The following is a 25111-nucleotide window of genomic DNA, read 5'->3' on the forward strand; positions in this document are numbered from 1 at the left end:
GGAAATACAACAGATCTCACTTGCTTACAACTTACAATTGGTCTGCCAATCCAGTCATAGGCATAATCAAAGGTGAATCCTCTCTTTTCAAATAATTCTGTGAAGATTGTTCGTAGATAATCATAGTCTGGTCTCTCAAAGAAGTCTAATCGTCTGACATAACGAAGATAAGCGGCCATCTCCTCTGTTAAAGGGAATTAGGAAGAAGCAACATCAGACAATCTGTTCAGAAAGAAGTAGAAGCAGAATACATTTCAGCGTTACCTACTGGTCAGATTAAACCCCTAAATTATCAGTTTACAGAGGCAGATGAGAAACAAATTTGATGCATTGGTGGGATACAAAGTCATGGATTTCTAAACGGTTTCCATAAATATATAGTTGAAATATTTAAAGACTTATGAAAAAGGATTAACAGGCAAAAACAATTAACAGGCACCAGCTTTGGAAAGATTATGAGTTTATATTAGTATTCGTATTCTCCCAATTGTTAAATGCATTGGTTGGTGTAAAGATCAAATATGTGGGTATGGCCACTTCAAAAATTCAAGCTAAAGCAAAAATTTAGACTTAATGGATTCTAACATATCTTCATAAGCACAGGATTGATCACCATAAAGAAGCAGTTGTAGCATGCTTATTTTAAATCAGTGTTTCTCAACCCTGGCAGCTTTAAGCTGTATGGACTTCAACTCCCAGAATTCCCCAGCCAGCGTGCTGGCTGGGGAATTCTGGGAGTTGAAGTCCATACAGCTTAAAGTTGCCACGGTTGAGAAACACTGATTTAAATAGTTTGAGTCCTGCTGGGATGCACATTATAGCCTTTGTATGTTGTGAATTTATTACACAGGTAGATTTTTGAGCCCAGACTGAAAGTGCTGAACTCAACAGAAAGTCCAGGTAATAGAAAGGCCAGGTGACTCAAAGTAGAAATAGGTAATGCTCTCCCAAGGATTAAGTAAAGGTAAAGGTTTCCCTTGACGTAAAGTCCAGTCATGTCCGACTCTAGGGGGCGGTGCTCATCTCCGTTTCAAAGCCTTGGAGCCGGCGTTGTCCATAGGACACTTCCGGGTCATGTGGCCAGCATGACTCACGGAACGCCGTTACCTTCCCGCCGAAGCGGTACCAATTAATCTACTCACATTTGCATGTTTTCGAACTGCTTGGTGTGCAGGAGCTGGGACGAGCAACGGGAGCTCACCCCGCCGCGCGGTTTCGAACCGCCGACCTTCCGATCGACAGCTCAGCGGTTTAACCCGCAGCGCCACCGCGTCCCAAGGATTACATCACTTCTAAAAGCACAAAACTGAAGCAAACTGGTGGAACTGCATGTTCTAAAGAAGTTTCAGAGTATCCCCCTCATTTAATCACTGCTTACGACACATATTCAGAGCCCATCTTTCTCCCCCATGATTAGATGAAAAGAAGAGAGCATCAAGCACCACAGTCAAAGTTTCCCAATATGAGAAAGCAATTTCACATGCATGTGGAACAGAGTGGGACGCAAGACCACAAGTCCTGCGGTGGAGAAACCATATTCCAGCAGATAAGGAACTGAACTTGCAGGACAGACTGAAACCACGAGATCAATGCTTTTCAGGGCCCATCCTGGCAAGAGTTCCCTGGCACAAGGGTTGATAGTACCAGAAGCTACCAAAATATCTAAGAGAAGCATCAAGAATGCCTTCTCCCTGCCTAGTTGCTCCAACAAGAGCAGGCTCTGAACATTTTACCAGGAGCCTGCTCCATAGTTTAATCCATCTGTACCGAATATAACAATCAGCAAAAATAAATGTAGCACAGTCATACCGAACCTGCAGCTCCTGGCACAGGCAGCACAAACTATTCACTGCAGCCTGCCAGATGACTGAAATTCCTATGTTTGTGGCTGTAAGCCAACTGCAAACAGCAAGTTTGATCAAATATGAGGCAGACTGCAAAATATGAAAAAAGTTGTCACAAACTCGACAAGCCGGAATTTCTCATGATTAGATCTGCGTAGCCAATGTAAGCATTTGAGATAGAGGCTGCAAGTAATCTTTCAAATACAGGTTCAGGGAAAAGTCACTGATCCTAAAGTAAAACTGAAATTTGTGGCCAACTCTAACGGTTGTCATACATTTAACTAGAGCTTCCCGGTGGGTACACATTTTTTGTACTAGCTAGGTTCTAAAAAACACTGTCCTCATACTTCCTATTTCCAGGAGTAATTTACAGAAATGACAAGCCACCGGATCTAAAACTTACCTGGGAAGTTCTCACAGAGAACATCAATTGGAGTATTCCTCTTTGTGTCTCCAATCTTCTGGTATCGCTCTTTCAGTGTATCAGCCTGTGAAATGCAGAGGTTCTCGTTTTAAAACCATTTATTGGATCGCAATAGGAAGATAGGTGGAGTAAGCAGAGGAAAAATCTTTGGATGAGTTACATCTTTATTTGCACCATAATTCAACAAGTTGACTTCAGTGCTAAAAAACCAGAAATTTTAATTTTCCCATCTGCAAAATAAAACCAGATTGGCCCACTTTCTGTACAGCAGCTCCCTTTTTTTAACAAACTGCATGGGGGGGGGGGTGAATTTGTTTTGTCACCGTTCTTCCTTAATCAGTTTCTAGAAGCAAGAACATAGAGAGTTGGTTTAAAATTGTCATTGTTGTTGTTGTCTTTACTTTCTCAAAAGGCAAGTGGGATGCCAATGAGAAAGTGCAGTTGTAAGAAAAGCATTGGCCAGGGAACAGAGAAGGGCTTTCTGGAGAAGCAGAAAAAATGGAAGCAGGCAGACTTAAAAGCTCAGAGGTAGGCCGGGCTGGGGCAGGATTAGAAATAAAATAAGTAGCAACAGAAGCCTGCCTTGTAGCTACCTTTAGTTACTTAACAGAAAAAACGCTGAAAATTGCAAACAAAAAAAAAAAGGCAGGACACATGGTTTTCCTTATCCAATTGTCAGAACTGAATTCTACTAGCAACTATGTTCATTCCTTGCTGGCAAAATTACGATTATTTAACCATTTTAATAGGGTTTGTTGTTTTTTTTACTTTTTTGGGATTTCGTAAGCCACCCAGAGTCTTCGGGAGCGGGCGGGAATAACAAATCTAATAAATTAAATTGGGTGGGGCAAAACTTGGACATTGATGTTGAAAGTGAGGTGTTCTTCCCAAAGGATTGAAACAAAAGTGAACTAGTGACACATAACTAACACAAAAACTATCTGCCAAAATCAAACTGACTGAGCACACGTTTTAGCGTCTACCTTAAGGCCTTGCCATGGTAAACTGCCTCGAAGAAAATACATGAACATGTGTCCAAGAGCCTCCAAGTCATCTCGCCGACTCTGTTCTAAAACATGTAAGAGAACAGAACACTGCTCTACCCATCTTAATCAACATTACATTAGTAATTACATTTCTAACTCCAGTACAAGAAGGAAGAAGACATCCGTAAATATGTGGTCTCACAAGCGACATAGATACAAGGGATCTGAGAAGTTACTCATTTAATATAGGTTTATTCTGCATGTACAACAACAGAACTGAGTGGTTTACTCACATTATTTAAGATGGATACTCACACATTCAAATGGAACAAACACCTGTGTTAAAGCTAAGCTGGACAATCTGGGGTTCTCCAGACATTTTGAACTATCATAGTCTCTGACCTTTGCTCAGGGTTTTTCTTCCCCGTGATGCATAAACTGGCTTATTCCTCTCTTAATAAGCCAGAGTCAAAAGCCATGGTTTATTCTTGTTTTTTTGATTCCTAGCTTGTGAGGAAGAGATAAGCCAAGATCCCAGTTCACGTGTCACAATAAACAACTGCAGAAGAAGCTACTGTGGTTTGTTTTGCTTGTAAAAGGAGACAAGTAGGGAAAATTGAATAAAAGCACTAGGAATTCTTATTTCCAAATAGCCAAAAACTTTGGAAATTTTGGCCGACTGTGTCAATCCCAACTGATAAACAGCTATGCAAGGACATGCAGTGGTAACACAAGTATCTTTGTTTTCGTATTATTGCAGGTATGCTGAAGTCATCTTGCTAATTTTAAAGAGAGTCGCAATATGGAAATTTACAGCTTCTGAACATGTTTTCATGACATAAACGGCACAGAAAAGAATCCATTAATGCGGCATATTAAACGGAACCAACCTTTGCCAAGATGTGTATTAATGGACATATATCTTGCTGTTCCAGTTAGGCTCTTGTGTTCTCTGTAAGGTATATGCTTTTGTGTTTCGGGATCGATGTACTCCTTGGCCAATCCAAAGTCTATTATGTGGATGACGTGTTCTTTCTTGTTTCCTTGCCGGCCAATAAGAAAATTCTCTGGCTTGACATCTCGATAAATGAGATTTTTTGAGTGTACAAATTCCATCCGGGTGATCTACAAGAAGGCAGAACAGTAAGTTATTCTAGGACACTGAATTACAAATCATTTTGCTAACTGTTCAGGACTAGTATTCTGAATGAAAGGTCAGATGAACAGCATCACTAGATACTAGATACCTCAAAATATCCCATCGTCTGAGTGTATAGGAATATAGCTCTATACACCAAGAAGTTTTTCTTATTATTCTTATCCCAAATGAACCAAGGAAAGGCTAGAACATGCCCAAAACAATCTAACAATCTTAGCAAACAGTTTGAAAGCCGCCAACCCATGATCTGCTTTCTGTTCGTAACCGTCAGTTGATGCAGCCTACCTTAGCCACAAATCACCTGTGATCACACTAGGTAGCTTGACTTGACTAGTGCTCTTTTAAGCGCCCGAGCTCCATTTGGGGAATTCTTTGCTGCATTAATGCTTCTAAAAGTTTGCATTGCAAGGTACACTTAAATAAAACCAAAAGAAACTTATGCAGGAAAGTTTGCACGAGGGCCAAAAAGGCAGTAATAGAAAATATTTGATGTTGGACGAGGGTGTGGGTTTAAAAAACGTGAAACTGTTCCTTTACTCACCAGCTGAATTGCTATCATCAAGACAGTCTTCAGAGTGAACGTTCTATCACAGAGGTCGAACAAGTCCTCCAAACTTGGACCAAGGAGTTCTAGTACCATGGCGTTGTATTTTCCACATGGACCATAATAAAATACCTGTGGGAAGCCTTCAACTGAAGCAAATACAAAAAAAAAATTAAACTATACTATATCAGGAAGATAACAACTACTACTATTAACACAAAAAAGACTCAAAACCACCAGCTTTTACATGGACCATCTAAATTAATCACAATAAAAGTTCTAGAAAAATATATCCCAAAATTCTTCGCCACCACATTTCATTTGGCCTTCTTTCTTTTTAGAGAGGAGAGGAGAGAGGAACCCAAAATTCTGATTAGACCTATGCAGCACAGCAATTTTTGTCAATACTTATACATCTGGCAGAATTCAACTCATTACATTTGATGATGGGTTACAGAACTACTTAAATGGCTCCTAAAATACTTCATCTTTGTTTGTTTGTTTGTTTGGGACAAACTGAATCATATCACCAGCTACTTTTCAAAGGTCCCACCAGGTTTCAAATCAATTTACAATTGCAAGATGGAGAGATACTACTTTAAAAAAACAACAGTGGAGAATTTTGGGGTGCAGAAAACTGTTTGAATATTACTTTGGCTATTACCCTACATCTGACCCATGGACTGATCTCTACTCCAGTAAATCAGTGGTCAGTCAACCTTTTTAGATGTGGGCATGATCATAAAATGTTGTGCAATGTTATGAGTACCAATTTTTTAAAAAACACCTAAAGGAAAATTAATTAAAATCATGTTTATTTTTCAAAATTGAAAGCCCAAGATTTCACAAAATCTTGGTGGAGTTGACTATATTGTGAGATCAACCATTTTCATCTTAAAACCTGCTAAAGTTTATTCATTTGACAGTGGTTGAAGGGTGCTATCCTAGAGTGAATATTCTAAACGTCCTACAGAATTTTCTAATGAGTCGGCTATGTCTAAGATAAAACTTGTTATTCAATATGATTGTGTATTTTTCTGCAACCACGCTGATTTAAAATAATTCAATCATCTCACTGATTTTGATTATTTCCTTCTTGGCATAAGGAATACAAATTTAAACAAATCTTGATACAGTTCCACAATCATCAACATTGCTACTGTTAATACTAGCCAAATAACAGCAGAGACCAAACGAAGTTGTAACAAAGTTGATGAGCTATACTGTATACACTACATTTCTCACTGCTAAAAACTGCACCTCTGATATCTAGGATATATGTGGCTTCCAAGCATATACTACAGCTTCACTGCACTCCTTCGTCACAATTTATTTTAACTCCTAGGAGAAAGATTTCTTACCTGTGCAGCCAAGGTGTTTATAAAATCTATACTCTAAGTGCAGTTGCGGGGCACGAGATTTTAATGGTTCCTATAGAAAACAGAATAATGAAAGAGACTGAACCGGTTTTTTCTGGTAGATTGTTTCACCAAATTACAGTGTAGGATCAGGAATACATCAAACAGATTTTGGAAATTCGCTTTACAGTCTAAAACTCTATACACTGCCATTTACAGCAAGATCTTCTACAGGCACTTTCCAAGGAAACATTAAACAATGAGATCACAGAAAAATAAATATAAAATGCAAATAAGCTGTCTGAGGAAGTAGACAGAACCCTCACGACTCAGCCACCTGCTCATTAGACCCATGCCACTCCTGGTTAGCTAAGGCAGGGTTCTAGCGGTGGCGAACTCTTCCTGGAGGGAGGGGCTTGTTCCTCCATCCCTTAAGGAGGCCTTGGTTTGCCCCCTCCTCAAGAAGCCATCGCTGGACCCCACTATACTGAACAATTTCTGCCCAGGATCCAACCTCCCTTTGTTAGGGACGGTTATGGAGAAGGTGGTTGCGTGGCAGTTTCAACAGAACCTGGATGAAGCAGATTTACTGAACCCCTTTCAGTCAGGATTCAGGCCTGGACGTGGGATGGAAGCGGCATGGGTTGCGCTTTCGGATGATCTCCAGCGGGAGCTGGGTGGGGGTAGGGCATCCATCCTGGCTCTACTTGACCTCTTGGCGGCCTTTGATACCATCAACCATGGTATCCTTCTGGATTGGCTCCAGGGAATGGGAGTCAGAGTATTGTGCCGGTTCTCTTCCTTCCCACGGGGCTGATCAGGAGTGAGAGGTCCCACCCTCGGCCCCTACTGTATGGGGTGCCGCAGGGTTTGGTACTCTCTTCTGTTCAACATCTACATGAAGCCGCTGGGTGAGATCATCGTCGCCATGGGGTGAGGTATCATCAGTATGCTGATGATATTCAATTATATATCTCTGCCCCTGGCAAACTAAGCGATGCTATGTTGTCCTGGCCTGGTGCCTGGAGGCTCTTGGGGTCTAGATGGGGAACAACAAGCTTCAGCTGAACCCTGGCAAGACTGAGTGGCTTTGGGTTTCAGGGCCTTCTGAATCTGGGACTTTACCATATTTGGCATTGGAAGGGGCGGCACTGGTTTGCAATCTGGGCACCCTTGTGGACTCGCAACTCCTGCTCAAAGAGCAGGTGGCAGTCGAGGCTAGGACAGCCTTTGTGCAAATTTGGGTTGTGCACCAGTTGCGCCTGTTCCTGGATCATGAGGCTCTGTTCACACTCATGCCCTGGTCACCTCCCAAATAGACTACTGTAACATGCTCTACATGGGGCTGCCCTTGAAGAGTATCCAGAAGCTTCAACTGGGGCAAAATGTGGTCATGCAGGCAGTTATGTGTACCCCTAGAAGGGCACGTTACACCTCTGCTCCATCGGTTGCCAGTTTGCTTCTGGGCGCAATTCAAGGGGCTGCTTTTGACCTTTAAAGCCCTACACGGCATCAAGCCGGATTATCCGAGGGACCGCCTCTTCCCAATTACATCTACCCACCCCATCGGGTCTGGCAGGAGAGGCATGTTACAGGTCCCATCTGCCAAGAAGTTCCATCTGACAGGTCCTAGGAGCCTTTTCTGCCATGGCACCCACCCTCTGGAACATCACCCCCACCAAAGTGAGATTAGCTCTGACCTTCCAGAACTCTCTCAAGACATGCTTTTTTGAGCAGGCCTGGGGACTCCTTGGTAACAGGAAGCCCACAAGTTGGTTCTATTATATGTAAGTTTCTGATGCGTTCTCCCACAATCTTTATGTTTATGTCTAATTGTTTTTTATAGCTATTTGAGATTGTTTTAATGTTGGTTTTATTGCACGCAACCCAGAGTCATGTTTGTGAGATAGGTGGCTGTGTAGATTGGTTAAATAAAGAGATAAATTAAAAAGTAGTGCAAAGATATGAAAAACGGCAATATTATTTTGAAAGCAGATCAATTGCCATGTCTTTAATGTTCAGTTAAATATAGGGAGGTATACATTTAGGAAGTCATCATATAAGGATTGTGCCATCAGAGGAAAGGTGATGGGAATGCAAAATATTATGATCCTGAAATGGCCCATTCCAGCCTCACAGAAGACAGTTTAGTATTCCAGAATTGGTCTGAATTCAGACCATTTCTGGAAAGTTCAGAATGGCTTGTTTCAGGGGATGGCAAGTGCCGTGACTGAACCTATTTCTCATGCCCACCAACTTAAGAGAGCTGATGGACAAGCATATAAGCAGCATCTCTCGTATTAGACTCTTCCATTAATGTGCAGCAGTCCTTTTAAAAAACTTGGTGGCAAGCCATAAGAGTTTTAAAAGTAATCACTGGCATTTAAATTGAGCCTGGAATGGTTTTAATGAACAGCACAGCTGACACTGAATTGGTTTCTACAATATTTAAAGGCACTCCCTATTACAGCACATCTATGGAGCCTAGGCTGGAAGCAATCAGGACAAATGCGGTTTGAAAAAGTTGTCTGGTTTGGCTAAGCTTCAGAACGCAGAGATTTTTAAAAACTGCAGAACTACTCACCAGCTTGATTGCTACGTATTCATTTGTGTACAGGTTTTTGCCTGCAAGAGAAAGAGAATTTTGTTTGAAATAGCAACTAGGACATGCAAGTTATTATTTTTAGCTGTTAGGTAAAACAATTTTTTTAAAATTATTATCAACTTTTGTTTGCAAGTCACATTATTCCCTATAATCCATCATCTGAAAATAATTATTCAATCTTTAATGTCCGTTCTCTATACATTTATAAGTGAATATAGAAATACAGGAAAGAATTATCCCTCAAAATGCTTTACATTGCAAGATGTCATTCAAGTAAAAAAAAGTTTCAATCAGTTAATTTCAAGAATTCTAAAGTTCATTAAATCTGCACAAACATGAAGACAGATACCTGCAATTGTTACATGTATGTGCTATATGATGCATGTATGTGTCATAGCAAGAGGTGAAGAGGAAATACCGCTAAGTGCCACCAACTACATGCAGTCTTTCATATGTATATAAATTTGAGATGCATTCCCTCAGCGATCTTTTCTAAGTTCAGTTATTATTTATTCGACCAAAGCCGCACCAGCCATAACTGAGAACGACTGAACCGGCCACGCTCTTACCTAGCCGGAGCTCTCCAAAATTTCCACAGCCTATCTTCTTGCCAACTCTGAAATTGGGCCCAACCATAAGAACACCAGCAGCTGAAGTGGAACTCGATGCTCGAGAACTATGCGTACTTCTTCCTGGATTTCCTTTTCCTGTTCGCCTTTCATCTTTCTCCCTAGTAATATGGTCCATGATCTTGCAATAAAAATATCTGGTAGTAAGTAGGATTTGGTCTTTGCACTTATTCTTGAAGAGAGAAATATATATCCAGAAGAATCATTGGGTCAAACTATAAAATACTTTGGAGATCTTTTGGCATCATATCCAGGCTGTTCAGGCACTGCCACGGAAGATTCGGGGGATGACTTCAAAGTCCTCAGCGAGGTAGAGGAAAACCTTACACAACCTGCAGAGGGAAAGAGAGAAAAGGAAAAGTGCAAGATCAAAATCCTACTTATAAAGGAAGAAGCTGCTCACTAACATGGAGGGCAGCCATCACTCTTTAAGGATAAGTATTTTTAACAGCTCCAGTCCACAACCCTTTTGTAGTCGGAAATAAAAAGCATAAACTTGAACACCACCACTTTACACTTCCAAGCACTTGGCTCAGGTTTTTGTCGTCTCACAATTGCCATCTTAAGATATTTGGGATTTCTTTTAGGGAGGATGCAGGAGGTATTCTAGATGGCCTATAGCCCAGGAGTAGAGTCCAGCCTTCCAATTGTTTGACTGTAACTTTAGATATGGGTTCCTTATGAAGAACATTAATGATTCTGGGTATGCAAAGCAAAGAAGGCAGCATTTGATAGCAATCACTCAAAAAAATAAACAAACAAACAAACAAATGGGGTGAATATATTGTACAGATCCCATCCCAAAATACCGTCAAGTAACACCTAGCTCAAGGTAGGGGAAGCAGAGAGCTTGAGGGTGGTTTTGGTTGTAAAACAGAAACAATTTGCATTTCTCAGTAAGATTGGAGACATCTGCATCAAAATCTCACTCAGCCACAAAACACAGTTGGTCATCTGTAGTTTTTATACCAGTTTGGCTAAAGCTGATTCAAGAAACTGTTCACTTTTTCTAGCTATTCCCTTGTAGGGCAACAATAACAGCATTCTTCCAGCCTCCAGGCAAAATGCAGTCTTCCCACATGTTAAACAAATGGTGTCGCCACTCCAGAAGCAAACCTCACCTATATGTTATTTGTCCAATTACACCATCTGCACTTACCACCTTCCCATTTTTCAGCATTCTCACAGCATTTATGACTTTCTTTCTTGGACACTAACATTTATACCACTTGCTTCAATTCTGTTCGACAAATTAAATTATTTTGGACATGGATGTTCGATTTCCATCAAACGCACCTTGCATTTTCTCTGCACCTTTAGTCTTAGCTGTACCTTGCTTTCTTAAACAAGTGACAATTTTAATTTGCCCCAATCAAGAGATTTTTATGCAGAAACTGTGGTAGGGACAGGTAACTTGAAACACCCTTCCCTCAGTTTCAAAAGGTTTGAGACAAAAATAGCTTATATACTGAATTAGTTTAATTCAAGCTCACCAATCCGTTTGAATTTTACTATCTAGCCTGCATGGGAATGTTGCAACTCATGAAGTAAAGGGTGGCTTTATGATCTCATTTAGAAGAAAAGCCATGGCCGGTCAGAATAAGCAACACTGGCTTGAACTTGGCCTGGCAAAAGGCAGATCCTGCGTACTCACGAGTACCTGATATGCCAAGTGGCAAATGTAAAAGCCGTGTGGAAGAACCAAGGTGAAAATAATCCCAGGAAAATAAAGCAGGAACTTAACAACAAAAAAGATGCTTCCCTTGTATCAAGAGAAAAGTGAATGACTCAAAGAGCTGTTACAGGGATGCAAAAAATTGTCAAGAAGATTTAAGACACAAAGCTGTCATTTGTGGTTGCCTGCATTTGCTGTGGCAGCCGAAACAAACTTTGTCAAAGTTACTAATCCCTTAAGCTACAGGATTGTGTTTACTTGTAACCAAATTACATGGTCATACCTGGCCTGGAAAGGAAAGGCACAAAAGCATGTTGCCATTCCACCCAAAGTAGGTTCTTTGTTCTAGCTACATGTTTGTGGTTTCTGGCTGGCTGACACTGAATCACTACACTTCCCCTAGAATGTAAGGAACTCATAGAACTTAGGTGGCTGTGATAACATAATGCGGTTTAAGGGTGTTCAGGAAAAACTGCTATTGGGGCCATTAAGAAGGCAAGGCACCTTTGTGGACCAACAGTTTGAGAAAGAACATGGGACTCTGTCCTTATATATGATAACAGCAGCAAGACTCTTATATGCTCAAAGATGGAAGGATGCACAAATTCCCTCAATGGAGGACTGGATGATTAAGTCAACGGAATTGGCGCAAATGGCTAAACTGACAGTGCTGATAAGAGAATAAATACTGTAATTGGATTTGTTTCTATTTGGAAGCTGCTTTTGGACTATTTGCTTGTAACGGAAAAAATGAAGTTCTGATTTTGGGTTTTGACTTCAGAGAAATAATGTTACTAAATGTTTAATTAATAGCAAGAGATTAACTTTTATGTGCTTTTATATCTGTGTTGGAGACGGTCGGAAGCCACCTGTCTTTTATGTTTTTCTGTCTATTCTTGCACTGTTTTAGCTTCCCTTGTTTCTTTTTTAGACTTGTATTCTATATGTTCTGTATTTTGTGTTTTAATTAAATTCTGAAAAATTAATAAAGCTTTATTTAAAAAAAAGAAGGCAAGGCACCTTCGCCCTGAATAATCCAGAAACCTCTCCTCTGTTGTCTGTTAAAATAGTAAGTAATATTGAATAAGTCTGCAAATCCTCTGGCAGAATATAAATCCTGACAACTCCCTTTACTTCTGCTGTAGAAGTCTGTGAAGGAAAAAAAAATCCCAGAAATAACACATCTGAGCTGCATTGTTAACTACCAACAATTCCTATTTTTGATTCTGGAGAGAGAGATTTTTTCCCCCTACTCCTATTCAAACCAGCAGGATGAAAAGACAGGGAAAAACCAAAGTATTAACTTTCAGCAGGGTCTGAATTGTGTGATCCCATAAGAAATTCATCTCGGAAGCAACACAAAACAGTTGAATCATTTGGTGTCAAGTGTGAATTAAAAGAAAACAGGTGGCTTGGAACAAAAGAAGTTAAATATTCTGAGCCAGGGTTACCCCTTAAGACAGGGTTTCTCCACCAGGGTTCTATGGAACCCTCGGGTTCTGTGAGAGGTCACTAGGGGTTCCCTGGGGAATCACAATTCATTTAAAAAATTATTTCAAATTCTGGCAACTTCACCTTAAAGAGGTAAGTTTCATTCTTTATTTTCAGTTTAAGAGCACCGTTAATGCATATATACAGGCCTACCCTTGAAACAAATGTAATAATTTTGTAACTTCTGGCTTATATTGGAGCCTGAGTGTGCACGGGTTCCCTGAGGCCTGAAAAATATTTCAAGGGTTCCTCCAGGGTCAAAAGGTTGAGAAAGGCTACCTTACTATATCAAGTTCTGGGTCCTAAGCATATGTTGTTTGTTTTTAAGGGACAACATCTGAGATTCATTCTGTATTACAGCAATTTTTGGACACAGATGGATCATTTAGGGGAGCCAATGTTTTGAGTACCAATGAATAGAAAATCACCTATACCATTGTGACCAGTAATATGTCATCCCCATAGCTTAACATTTTCATTATATTTTAACTGACATGCCAATATTACAAAATGAATGTATTATCATAAAGATCCTATTGCTTCTGTTATAAGTAATAGTACGTTTCATAAGTACCTCTTATCCTGTCCTGCATTATATTAACATTTCAGATGTGTGCTGGATAATACATAAAAGCCATTTTAAAGCTATTTTTTAAAAAAATTGGTTGTTTGAGTATCATCCCAGGATATAGTATTAATTGCACAATGCAAACACCACAAAATAAACAGAAAGAGTGCCAGAAATACATACAAACAATTAGTGCTGTTACAAGCAAGGAATAGAAAACTGCTGATGGATTATATCTTGGAAGTCATCTTTAGATGAACATCAAACTAAAGGAAAAAAAGTAAGAACAGAGTTGATAACCTGATTAGAGTTTGGTTCTGAAAACAGAAAGCCACTGAACACACCAAGAGGCAACCATTTCAAGTGAATCAGCAAGCAAATGCCATGATCCAGTGCCATCACAGACACATCCATACATATCAATTATATACATTTTCAATTAATCTGCATAGATTTACCACCTATTTTGAAGATCAGTCAACAACTGAAGGTGGTTGCCATGGAAGTGGCTCATAGCTGTGCCCACGCAGCAGCCCTGAGAAGCTGAAAACAAGTGGCTGCAGGAGGAACTGAACCCTGATAGTGCAGAAAGGCTGAAAGGCGAATTAAGCACCACTGAATTCTACTCTGCCCTGAATAACAGAGAATAATAAACATTTCTCCTCTTTGCTGAATATATAATCTGTTTTTCAAAATAAAGGAAAACACTGTCAAAGCAAGCGGAGTTCCAAAATTCCCTTTCAAGCCCTGTTCCGTTTGTTATGAACAGCTTGGTTAATTACAGGATCTTGTTCGTATCACTACAGCCACTATTCCTTGTGAAACTAATGGAATCCTATTAAAACTGTCAATTATCAAACGTCCATATTTCAACAAGCACATACTTACACAGGACAGCTAGCGCATTTCAGTATAAATATGGATCACTTCTAATTGGCAGATGGGAATCATAATTTTACATAACATAGACAGAAGAAGAAAGTTTCAGAGAGCAATGGAACCTGTTTATCCCTATATCACCAATAGTTATACGAACTATTGCAGTGAAACCTGATACAGATACACAGGCATTCATAACATGGTTTGGATAAATCTCATCAATAGGGCCTTTGATGCAGACCTCCTAGGTGGCACGGTGGACATTTCCTTCAGAAGTAATGGTACTCTTTGGTCAGTCTTATCCATACAAACACATACAAAGAATACAAGGAACTACTCTTTCAGATATGCTTGGTTGTTTTGGATGTCTCCAAATCTAACCCTTAAATAAACCATCTCAATATGTTTAATATGGATAAGGCAGGAGCTGTGAGGCCATATGATAACTCCCTAAAAGCTACTTATGCATAATTCAAAAGAAAAGCACACACCATCACGTTGTCATATTTGAACTTCATTTTTGCTAAGAGTAACATACAACTTTTCCAATTGTCTATAATAAAATCTATTGTTAAGTTTTCAGTAAGATGTTGGTCTATATACCATAGGTGCCTGATCCTAGCACAGTTTGAATGCCGGATATCAGAGACCACTAAGAAATCCAAAAGTCTAATTCCCAACTTACTGCTCAAATGGCTATGACTAAACCACTCTGCAATTCATAGCCATAGTGAACTATTATAAAGAACTATATTAGAAGGAAGATATATAGATATCTTGATTGTAGCAATTTATGAGTCTAAATTGTTTCATAAGCAGAATTGTATTCTACAATTTCAAGAACATTTAATCACATTCCTCCAAAATCAAAGGAAGCTTATGTTCACATAACACTGCTTAACACCAAGCTGCCAAAATAAAAAATGCTGATATATGATTTGTTGCAGATTTTTTTCCTACCAAACAGGAAGAAGTGGTGTTCAATACATGCAGAATTAGAGTAAGGATCAACACAACTTCTAGAAGAGAGATCATAACTGTATTACAGTACCATGAAATTAAAATGGAACAATTATACCAAAGCAAATCTATACTTCTGAACATCAAAATATTTATATCAGTTGCTACTGAAAGCAAGCTTGCTGCTGTTTCCCCTAACAATGTGTTTCAGTTCTAAAAATACAGTTCCTCTGAAATACCTGCAGATATTCCCCATCTGCATGAAAATTTGAGCTTCTAGCAAAGGACATGATTTTGGATTTTTTTTAGGTTTACCAATTATACTATGTTCCACTTTCAAAAACTGCTTTCATTCTTTCACAGAACAGTACTTCCCTAAACATGACTTGGAAAATCAATTAAGGAAGACCACACTTCAAGTCAACTATATTTCAGATTCCTCACATTTTAGTCTATACCCGGATACCTGCATCTCCATCTTTTTAAGCACACCTATTTCAACTTCCTTGTACAAAAGTGTTTAATTTGTTGACGCAATATCTTCAGATCAATATTTGCCAAACAAATATAGCTCCCAAAAAAGTCATAGGCAGAAAAGAAATTGGCTGCTAGAGTTACATCCAACACACAGAAACCAGCTAGTGAGAAGCCCTGCAAAAATCATCCTTCAGCTAAGATCATAATAAACCACTGCACTTTAAGCACTGAGTCATCGAGGTTGAAAGAAAAACAAGGCAATCGAGAAGACCATGGCAAAGAGGAAGGAAGGAAGGAAGGAAGGAAGGAAGGAGGAAAGAAGGAAAGGGGGAAAAGAACAGGTTCCTTTGGTGCAATCACGTCCTTCCACCTAAACTATTTAGCTTGGCTTGTTACAGAGGGAGCACGTGCCAAAAGTTATCACATCCAGGTCGCAATTCAAAACTAAGGGAAAAACGGGTTCCTACACCAATGGGGAGAATCAACAGGTCTAAAGAAAACGCAGAAACCTTCTCCTCCCCGGAATATATGCGCGGCCGACCGATGGAGAGGCATCTGACAGGCCTGGGCAGCCGCTTCGCAGGTGGCGTTTTGAGAAAAGAGGGTGCGCTCGTCCGAGCTGGGCGCCTTCTCCGGATCCCGCGCCCCAAATCCCGCGTCCAGAGCCCTCCAGGGCGGCCTCTGCGGGGTCTCCACGGGCCCGTCCGGACGCGCAGCGCCGAGCCAGGGGCAGGCTCTCCAGAGCGGCGGAGGCGGCTCTGACCGCTTCCCTTTCTTTGTCTCCCTCCGAGATCGCGGCCAAGGCAGAGCCCCGCTGGCTCCGCAGCGCAGAAGGCTGCCGGGCGCCGCCGAAGCCCGGCCGTGGGGGGAGGAGGAGCGACCCCCGACCCAGAGGGGGGCGAGGAGGGAATGCCCCGACACAGCCGGCCGGGCGGCGTTTAAACGTCCCGCACGGCCGGAGGGCTCCGCCCCCAAGGCGGGGGGAGGGGGAGGGGAACCCCCCCGCCGCGGCTTCGGGCCCGCGGAGGCAGCGCCGAGCGCCCCCTCAGCAGGCGCAGAAGCCGAGCGGCGAGGAGCGACCCCCTTCTATTCCCTTCCCGCCCTCCCCCGCGAGCGCTCTCGTCGGTCACAGTTAACGGCGGACGCCCCCGCCTCCCTCCCCGAAAACGAGCACGAGGCGGGCGGGAGCCCGGCCGGCCTACCGTCCCGAGGAAAAGCCGCTTCTCCCGGCTGGGAGGGGGCGCGAACCCGGGGCCACTGCCCCCTCCTACGCTGAGCGCTCTAAGGGGGAGCGGGCCACCCCGGAAGCGCTTCCCGCGGACACGCCCTACGCCGGCCAGCACCCTATCGGAGAGACGCCAGCCGGCCCGAGGCGCGCGTCACAAAAGTGTTTCCGGGGCCCGTCCGTCCCGAACGCGCCCTAGCAACCGCGTCCGGTTGCTAAGCGGAATAGGGTGGGCTTTCAGGCGACGGGCGGGCGCGGGCACGTGACGGCGGGAGGGTTTCCGGGCGCGGGCGTTACGAGGTGTGAGGAGGCAGCGGCCGTGGCTCCAACCGAGCGGGGGGGCAGTCGCGTACTGGGGATGAAGAGTCACGGTTACGCATATACTGAGGTCGCGCATAACTTGGTTTGTAGCTGATCCTGGAAAGCAAAGCAGGTCAGACTTGACTTGGACAGGGATGGGAGACCACTGGGAAATCCCAGGACTGTAGGCTAGACTGGAAGTGGGGAATATCCCAGAAGGTGACTAGGGCAAATCTTTTCGAGGTCCTACCCCCCCCAAAATAAAGGATACTGGGGGGGAGGGCCAGCCCTGGACCCCACAAGTGAAGTTATCTGGCAAATGATCCATATTCCATACTTGCTTCCATATTGCACCATTTGCACAGGGTCGGGGTTCATGCATCAAGTATTCTATGAGGCAACCACACTTTAGAGCAGGGTTTTGCAAACTTGGTCCCTTTAAGATCTGTGGAATTCCCACAATTCCCCAGCCAGCAATTGTGGGAATTGAAGTCCACAGATTTTAAAGTGGCCAAGTTTGAAAAACCCTGCTTTAAACAATAAAACATGGTTACACCAACACCTTGGCGCAGTGTGAAAATGAATGGCAGCTGTGCTGTGAAAATGTCCCCAATGCTCAGCTGTGTAGCACACCCAAATGCCACAAAACTTAACACTTCTAAAGAAGAAAGTTTGCAATTAGGCAAAGGTGTTGCCTACCCTGATGCTAACATTCTGGAGAACTCAAATGTTTGCGCTCTTTTGTCCGCAAGATGTAGGCAAAAACGTCAAGATGGTGGCCACAGCGGGGCAATTGAAGTACCAACTGCTTTTTTTTATGTAAATCCCACGTTAAAAAATAGTGCTTCAATCACACCATTGTGGCCATCTTGACTTTTTGGACACACCCCATAGACACCCATGCGGCATTTCAGAGGGTCCTAATTAAAACATTGCTCAACTCCAGACTAAAGGTTTCATAAGCAGAAGTTGTGCTGAATTAGTAAAAAGAATCTTAACCTACATTAAAAGCTAACAAACCCACAGCACACCTCTGTATGTTTACACAGGAGCAGAGAACATTTATTCTGATTTCAAACAATGGCCTGAAGGGCCATTTTTTATCTAAAGATACGATGGGAATTCTGGAAACTCTAGTCCAGTGTTTCTCAACCGTGGCAGCTTTCAGATGGGTGGACTCCAACTCCCAGAATTCCCCAGAAACACTGCTCTAGTCCCACCAGAGATGAAGGCTATCAGGCTGAAATATAGTGAAACTGAATGTTTCCCTCTGCCACAAAGTTCCACACGCAGGAAGTATACAGTACATATGAATACTCATAGTCCTTAAGATCATCATTTAAGAACCAATTGAGGTCTGCCTATAGACAAGCTAGTTACACAGATAAAAGCAAGGATAGCTGTGCTGAATTCAATAAAAATCTGCATTATATCTTTATTAGGCCAACTCCACCATTACAAATAATGTAGTGGGTTTTGAAATTTCCAGATTCATTAATAGAATACAACATTTCCCAATACAACAAAAACAGATATGGAAGGAAGCTAGAAAATCTTTGGAAGCATTAATATGTTATTCCTGATATTAGTATTACTGTTCTTCATGTTGCCTTTGTACCACTATTTGGCCCTCTCAACCTATCATACCATACAGAAATCCTACAGTGCTGGCACTGTAATGAGGTAAGTTTCTTGGGCCTTGTGTCTTTTAAATCTAAAAGTTATTAATTCAGCATTTTCTAGTTCACAGAACAAACTGGATATTCATCATAGCAAGAGTCAAATACAGCATTTTTTTTTACAGAAACTTAATGTTATTTAACACTGATCTGGCACAGAACTTTAGTAAGTGCATAAAGAAGCAAAACAAATTTAATATAGAACATATAAACTTGTTAAAAATCATTAAGGCATTGAAGTACTAAGAGCATTGTACCAATAACCTCTCCCTTTTTTTAGTCTGTCAAGTTTTAGGTTATTTTAGTAAACAGAATAGCATGCTAGGTGCTTAAAAAGGCTCAAGTTCAAACAATGCGTGTAATATATACAGACTATACACAACACTCCGAGAGACAGAGCATTATAAGATCTGCTAGCAGAAGAATCATGACTTGCTCACATTTGATCATCTTCAGAAAGTTCTTCCTGTTCTAAGGGACAAGGAGGCAAAGGACGTGCTCTGTCAAAGGAAAGGAAATATAAGTCAGCAACCATTCACATTTCTCTTCTAAAATCCCAGTCACCGATATTTACAATAATTGGGCCTTTTTTCTACCATTCAATTGTGTCCAGTTCTCAGAGACTGTCTGGACAAGTCCCTGCAGTTTTCTTGGCAAGATTTCGGAAGTGGATTGCCATTGCCTCCTTCCTAGGGCTGAGAGTGAGCGACTGGCCCAAGGTCATCCAGCTGGCTTCATGCCTTAAGACAGGACAAGAACTCAGGGTCTCCCGGTTTCTAGCCTGATGCCTTAACCACTATGCCAAACTGGTTCTCAAGCGGGCCATTAGAAGAGACTATAGCAACATTCTAACCTCCCTTGACACACACAGTCCCTTCTTTCTGTGTTGCCATGAATACAGATCTCAGGATGTGTTCAATTGAAACAAAACACAGACAGAAAATTCTATTATCTAGGGAATGCTGAAAATGCTGTTTAAAAACCACTTTGTAAAAGCAATGAAACAAAGCTCTGCTGTGTGTTCCATCTGTGGGAAAAAAAACTTTCCAAAAACTTTCACCCCTAATTCTTCAGAAAAAATCCAGTTTCAGACGTCTTCCCAAAAATTCATGTTGTACTGAGTGAACAAGGCTCGTGAGTCGTAACTGCACCAAGCAGTAACTAAGGTGGTTAGAATTAGTGAGGTAGATTGGAAGATTTGTTTCACTAATCCTTCTATAGCATGTTAAACCTTGAGTACAGTGGCAGTTTTTTTTGCCACTAGGGATGTACAGATGGCCATCCTTACTTCTTTCTGCGTTTTCCTATTTCACTGCACCCTGGCTCCTCCTCTGAGTTTTGGTTCTCCTTTTCCAGAAGATTTGGGGTTTGCCTGAAGAATTCTCCAATTCCTTTTTGCCATGGTGGGGTCGGCCTGACGCATACCGGATTGCCTCCTGCATACTTACTTTCAGCTGTAGAAAACAAACCAGAATTTATCAGTGCCCAGGTATCAAATTAAAAAGCAAAGTATCCAGCATAGTAGCTACCCTTCTCATCCACATAGGGATTAATCTCTAAGAAGCTGAGTGCACAGGCTCTCTCAGGTTAGTCAAAACAAACCACCTTTGCTGAAGCATAAAGCAAGCGTGCCAGAGCATATCAGAGAAGCAGCGTACCAATTCCTGGTATCTACTCTCATGGAAGTGGCCTGCTGCCTATTTTGAGGTAAATGTTTTAGAAATTCAGCCCAGATTGTAAAGCGCAAAGCGTTTTAGGCATAGCTCAGACGTCCTTACTCAAGAAGAAAACAGCAAAATGGCAGAAAAACTCAGAAACCGTATTACACTTGAGAACAACATTGTTCTGTTGCAGCTCTAGATGAAGGATAGACATAGCACAGCAACTTTAATCAAAGGAAGCCAAGGGAAAGCAACAAAGCACCATTAAGGAGGCGAGTGGGGCTTCAGATGGATTACTTGCAGTGCAGTTCTAAGTTGAAAAGTGTCAGCACCCTTCAACCCACGTCCAAAGCAGCATTAAAGCCAGTCAAGCATCAAGCCCGTCCTACACACTCACCTTTCCTTGATGTAGGAGAGGGACTAACATTCGCCGGTCCAGAGCCCAGCACTTTCCGGGGAGCCCTAGCAGCTACCACTGGCATAAAGAAAGGGTTAGAGATTATTTATATTTAAAGATGCCTCTAAGTCAAATTATCCAGGCATCAGACCAACTGCTTCTCTTTCAATCCACACAGAGCTTAATTTGACAATCAGAAGATGGGAGGGGGGGCTATAAAGGTAACAAGGGTGTACCCGCCCTACTCCAAGGTGCTTGGAGTCTATGGGAAGGTACTCAGCAAATGTTCAGCTCCAGCCAGAGAAGTAAGGAATGAGAATTGGCAGTCTTAGAGAGACCTGCAGCAATACCATGCTCCTGCCTACTAAGAGGCTTGCTCCATTCAAGGTAGATATACAGATAGTCCTTGACTTACAACCACAATTGGAACAGGAACTTCTGTTGCTAAGCGATGTGGTCATTAAGTGAGTCACACCTGATTTTACGACCTTTTCCACCACAGTTGCTAAGCGAATCACCCAGTTGTTAAGCAAATCTAGCTTTTCCCATTGATTTCACTTGTCAGAAGCTCCCTGGGAAGGTTGCAAAATGATCACATGACCCCAGGATGCTGCAACCATCATAAATAAATGCTGGTTGCCAAGCACCCGAATATTGATCACATGACTACAGGGACACTGCAACGGTCGTAAGTGTGAGGACCAGTCACAAGTCACTTTTTCCAGCACTGTCGTAACTTCAAATGGTCATTAAACAAATGGCCATATGTTGAGGACTACCTGTAATTAAAAATTTAAATTCAATTGGATTTTTAAAAATCTGAACACAGAACCCAGTACCTTTGCTAGGGAAGCAATACTTTAGCCCAGTGTCAATGGAAACCAATTTGATCTTTCTAATAATTGCAGTGTAATATTTACACTTGATGAAAATAATCTGCTGCAGGTTGCTCAGCAGTTATTCTAGCTGACCTTGCTATGACCTCTTGGCCAGAAATTTCTTTTTCAGCTGTCAGAACTCATGTGGATGGAGCCACCCCAAGAATGGAAAAGGAAAGGAATGAGATTTGCCAAAGCATTCAGGATCCTCCTACACATTCCTGCACTTAACCTACTAAGTAATAACTACTGATTGTGAACCAGAGTCCACACGGGAGTATTTTAAAGACACTCCTTTCCTGTTAAAGCATGTAAAACATTTATAGCACCTTAAAGAGAAAGAAACGTTGGCTTTAAAGAACTGGAATGACTGCATAAACCAGCCTGCCCTGCCCTCCAAAGGGAAGGAATTCTTAGGCTGGAACTTTGAGGAACTGAATTGCAGCACTGAAGACCAGTGCAGCTCCTCAAATTAGGTACATGCTGAAATAGCTGAGTAGTCAAATATGCATAACTCCAATTTCAGGAGTCCACTGCTAGCTGTACAGCCAGAAACAGAATACCCGAAGCTTTGCACCCCAGATCTAGTCACCCTAATACAGGGTTTCTCAACCAGGGTTCCTTGGCACACTCAGGTTCCGCAAGAGGTCAGTAGGGGTTCCCTGGGAGATCACAATTCATTTAAAAAATTGTTTCAAATTCGGGCAACTTCACATTAAAGAGGTAAGTTTCACTCTTTATTTTCAGCTTAAGAGCATTGTTAATGCATATATGCAGGCCTACCCATGAAACAGATATAGTAATTTTGTAACTTGTGGCCTGTATTTGAGCCTGAATGTGCAGGGGTTCCCCGAGGCCTGAGAAATATTTCAAGGATTCCTCCAGGGTCAGAAGGTTGAGAAAGGCTGCCCTAATACATAACAAACCCTAATATTGAACCAAGGTTCTATAATGAAGCCCCCACCCAGCAACCTCAAAGCCTTAGACTAGTCCCTGAGACTCAAATCTTCTGCTGGAAAAAAAATGTAGCAAGTATCTGTCCATTTAAAGTATATCAACTAGAAAGACCTCCAGAGCAGATTACAAAGTCCCTGCCTTCCAGCTCCCTGTCCAGAAAGCCATCACCAAGATTGCTGATCACCTTAGGAAACCACGGTCAAGATTGCAAAAACCAGTTTGATGGTAAAAGCTTTGAACATCAATTCACCTTGTTCCTTAATCCTCTTCCAGGCCAAAGAATAGCCAATTGCCATTGCTTCACTATAGCAGCATTCTCATACCAAGCTTGCTTAGCCAGGTTCTTTGTTCACATAGCATCCTAGGCTAACGAACTTGGCCAGATGTGGTTCCCCACACTGTGTGAATGTAGCCCCAGGCAAACTCTACCTTTTGTCTTCTTGAATCAAAAGTCAGCACCCCATTTCCTTTAAGGAGCCAGTTTGGTCTAGTGGTGAAGGCTCCAGGCTAGAGACCAGGAGGTGTGTGTTCTAGTCCCACCTGAGGCAGGAAAGCCGGCTGGGTGACCTTGGGCCAGTCACTCTCTCTCAGCCCAACCCACCTCACAAGGTTGCTGTTGTGGGGAGGAGGAAGGAGTATTAGATATGTTCCCCACCTTGAGTTATTTATAAAAACAGTAATGGCAGGATAAAAAAAAACTAAAAAAAGGCTGGGGAGCAACAGAAAGCCCACCCCTCCTTTCTCCATTTTATCTCCACAGCAGCCCTCTGAGGTAGGGCTACATGGAATAACAGCAGGTCCTCCTAATTGCGCCGGGAATGCAATACACACCCTGCGTTCACACAACACGCTAAACATCCAACGGCCGCGTACGCACCCCATGCGAAGCTTTTTTTATGGCTTGCTATGTCCTAAACCCAGCCTAATGGGTTTAGGTGGTTAAAATCCATCACATTTAGAGGAAGAGGAGGGAAGGGAAGGCAGCTGCTTTGAGTATGACAGTTCCCCGCAATTCATTTAGCCAGGCGGCTACGGAGCAGCTGCAGTCGCACAACGCCGCTGAAGCTGGGTGGTTTACTTTTTCGCGGCGCAGCATCTTGTGCGAACCTTACCCTTTTAGGCAGGTAATTGCTCCAGACCTTACGCCGATGGGCTAACTCTGCATCCCGGTTAAGCACTCGCAAACGCAGCCGCGGGCTTTTAGGCACCGACGCCGAACGCTTTACCTTTCCGATAGGCACCGGCGGTGCCTCCGCAGGTCGCCTTGGTCCGCACCATACCCGCCACTTGCCGCTGCACCAAAAAAAAAAAGATAAAAGCGACGCCCGGGAGGAAAACAAGGCGACCCGGCCACGCCGCGGCGGCTCCGCGTAACTTTCCCGCGAGCAGCCACACGGCCCCTTCCCACCGCCGCAATATTCGCCCTTCCCGCGCGCGCGCCGCGCCCTCATTGGCGGAGACGGCGAGCGGCCAATCACAGATCAGCCCGCGACTTTCATCAGCGGTTCGAAACTCCGGCCGCGTCCGGATCGCTTGGCCGCCGCCGGAGCCGTCCCGAGGGGATCCGCGCCTGGCAGCCGAGCCCCGGGCGGCCCCTCTCCCGGCAGGCGGCAGCAGGTCGAAGGGGTCCAGAACCAGCCCTGCTCCATGAATTGATTTTGGGAGGTTTGATTGGGTTGCTCCGGGTCTGAATCGAGAGAAGGGGGCCTCCGCCTATTGCAAGGATTGGTGAATAATCATTGGATGTTATTAATTGATGAGACCCGGATGCCGACTCTTTTTTTAATTCATTTATATTTATTGAGGATTGTACATAAAGTAAAAAAGCAACTCGAAAGAAAAGGAAAAAATGCAAGAAAGAGAACTAACGTTATGAAATATAAGGACTTCCGACCTTCTCTTCAACAGATACTAACAAACCTATCGTCTCCCCTCCCTCTTAACTCTTCTAGATATCCCTTCAACCCCTTTTTTAAAACTCATCTGTTTCAAATCATTAAATCTATAAATCATTTCGGTTTTTTTCTTCTTTTAGCAAAAAGTCCATAAGAAGTTTCAGGTCTTTAAAAAAACAACACTTGTTTTCTTGCACCTTTTAAGCTGCTTCAAAGTATTAAAAGAGCAGGCAGCATATCAAAATTGTACATAAAAACAAACAACACTAAACAAAAATAATGTAGTAATTTGCCACCCATCCTCACAGTTAGGAATGGTTGCTTATTTTGTACCTGCCAGTTGCGCAGAGTTTACTGAATTAACCCAATTGCTTCAATTTCTCACAACACAGTGACCCACAGTCCAGTCACCCACATTTTAGCCATCTGCAATCTGTTCTTAAGCTTCAGATTCTCACACATTCATCTATTTGAATTTCATTTCTAGCTGAGCAGGTTTTTCTTTGGTCTCTTTAGCAGT

The 25111-nt window shown here is 42.5% G+C and overlaps 2 protein-coding genes across 7 annotated transcripts in view; both read right to left on the reverse strand.

The window, feature by feature from the left end:
- CSNK1G1 (casein kinase 1 gamma 1) overlaps window positions 1–16921 on the reverse strand; it is a 36978-nt gene extending 20057 nt beyond the window's left edge. For 4 of the 6 annotated variants that reach the window (XM_063314233.1, XM_063314227.1, XM_063314230.1 and 1 more), the window contains exons 1-10: window positions 16802–16911; window positions 13471–13549; window positions 9490–9881; window positions 8900–8940; window positions 6319–6388; window positions 4955–5106; window positions 4145–4379; window positions 3252–3337; window positions 2248–2332; window positions 36–184 (exon numbers count right to left, since the gene is read on the reverse strand). In XM_063314233.1, coding sequence (XP_063170303.1) covers window positions 36–184; window positions 2248–2332; window positions 3252–3337; window positions 4145–4379; window positions 4955–5106; window positions 6319–6388; window positions 8900–8940; window positions 9490–9667 — 996 coding nt within the window. In that variant the 5' untranslated portion in view covers window positions 9668–9881; window positions 13471–13549; window positions 16802–16911. Of the gene's footprint in view, window positions 1–35; window positions 185–2247; window positions 2333–3251; window positions 3338–4144; window positions 4380–4954; window positions 5107–6318; window positions 6389–8899; window positions 8941–9489; window positions 9882–13466; window positions 13550–16801 lie in introns of all 6 variants that reach the window. The other 2 variants (XM_063314229.1, XM_063314228.1) reach the window with 2 other exon arrangements.
- Window positions 16922–18530: 1609 nt separating this feature from the next.
- Window positions 18531–23990, reverse strand: PCLAF (PCNA clamp associated factor). Its single transcript, XM_063313886.1, has 4 exons — window positions 23923–23990; window positions 20862–20939; window positions 20092–20257; window positions 18531–19303 (listed from the first exon to the last, which is right to left on the reverse strand). Exons 1-4 carry the CDS (start codon window positions 23972–23974, stop codon window positions 19240–19242), a joined length of 360 nt encoding a protein of 119 aa, XP_063169956.1. The 5' UTR covers window positions 23975–23990; the 3' UTR covers window positions 18531–19239.
- Window positions 23991–25111: the final 1121 nt, after the last annotated feature.

This window comes from Candoia aspera, chromosome 13 (assembly GCF_035149785.1).
Source record: "Candoia aspera isolate rCanAsp1 chromosome 13, rCanAsp1.hap2, whole genome shotgun sequence".
NCBI classification, from domain to species: Eukaryota; Metazoa; Chordata; class Lepidosauria; order Squamata; family Boidae; genus Candoia; species Candoia aspera.

Coding starts and splice junctions, on each gene's coding strand:
- PCLAF (XM_063313886.1), bottom strand. CDS start 23,974: ATGGTGCGGACCAAGGCGACCTGCGGAGGCACCGCCGGTGCCTATCGG. Junction 20,258..20,861: donor CTCTCCTACATCAAGGAAAG/GTGAGTGTGTAG, acceptor TGTTTTCTACAG/CTGAAAGTAAGTATGCAGGA. Junction 19,304..20,091: donor ATAGGAAAACGCAGAAAGAA/GTAAGGATGGCC, acceptor TTCCTTTGACAG/AGCACGTCCTTTGCCTCCTT.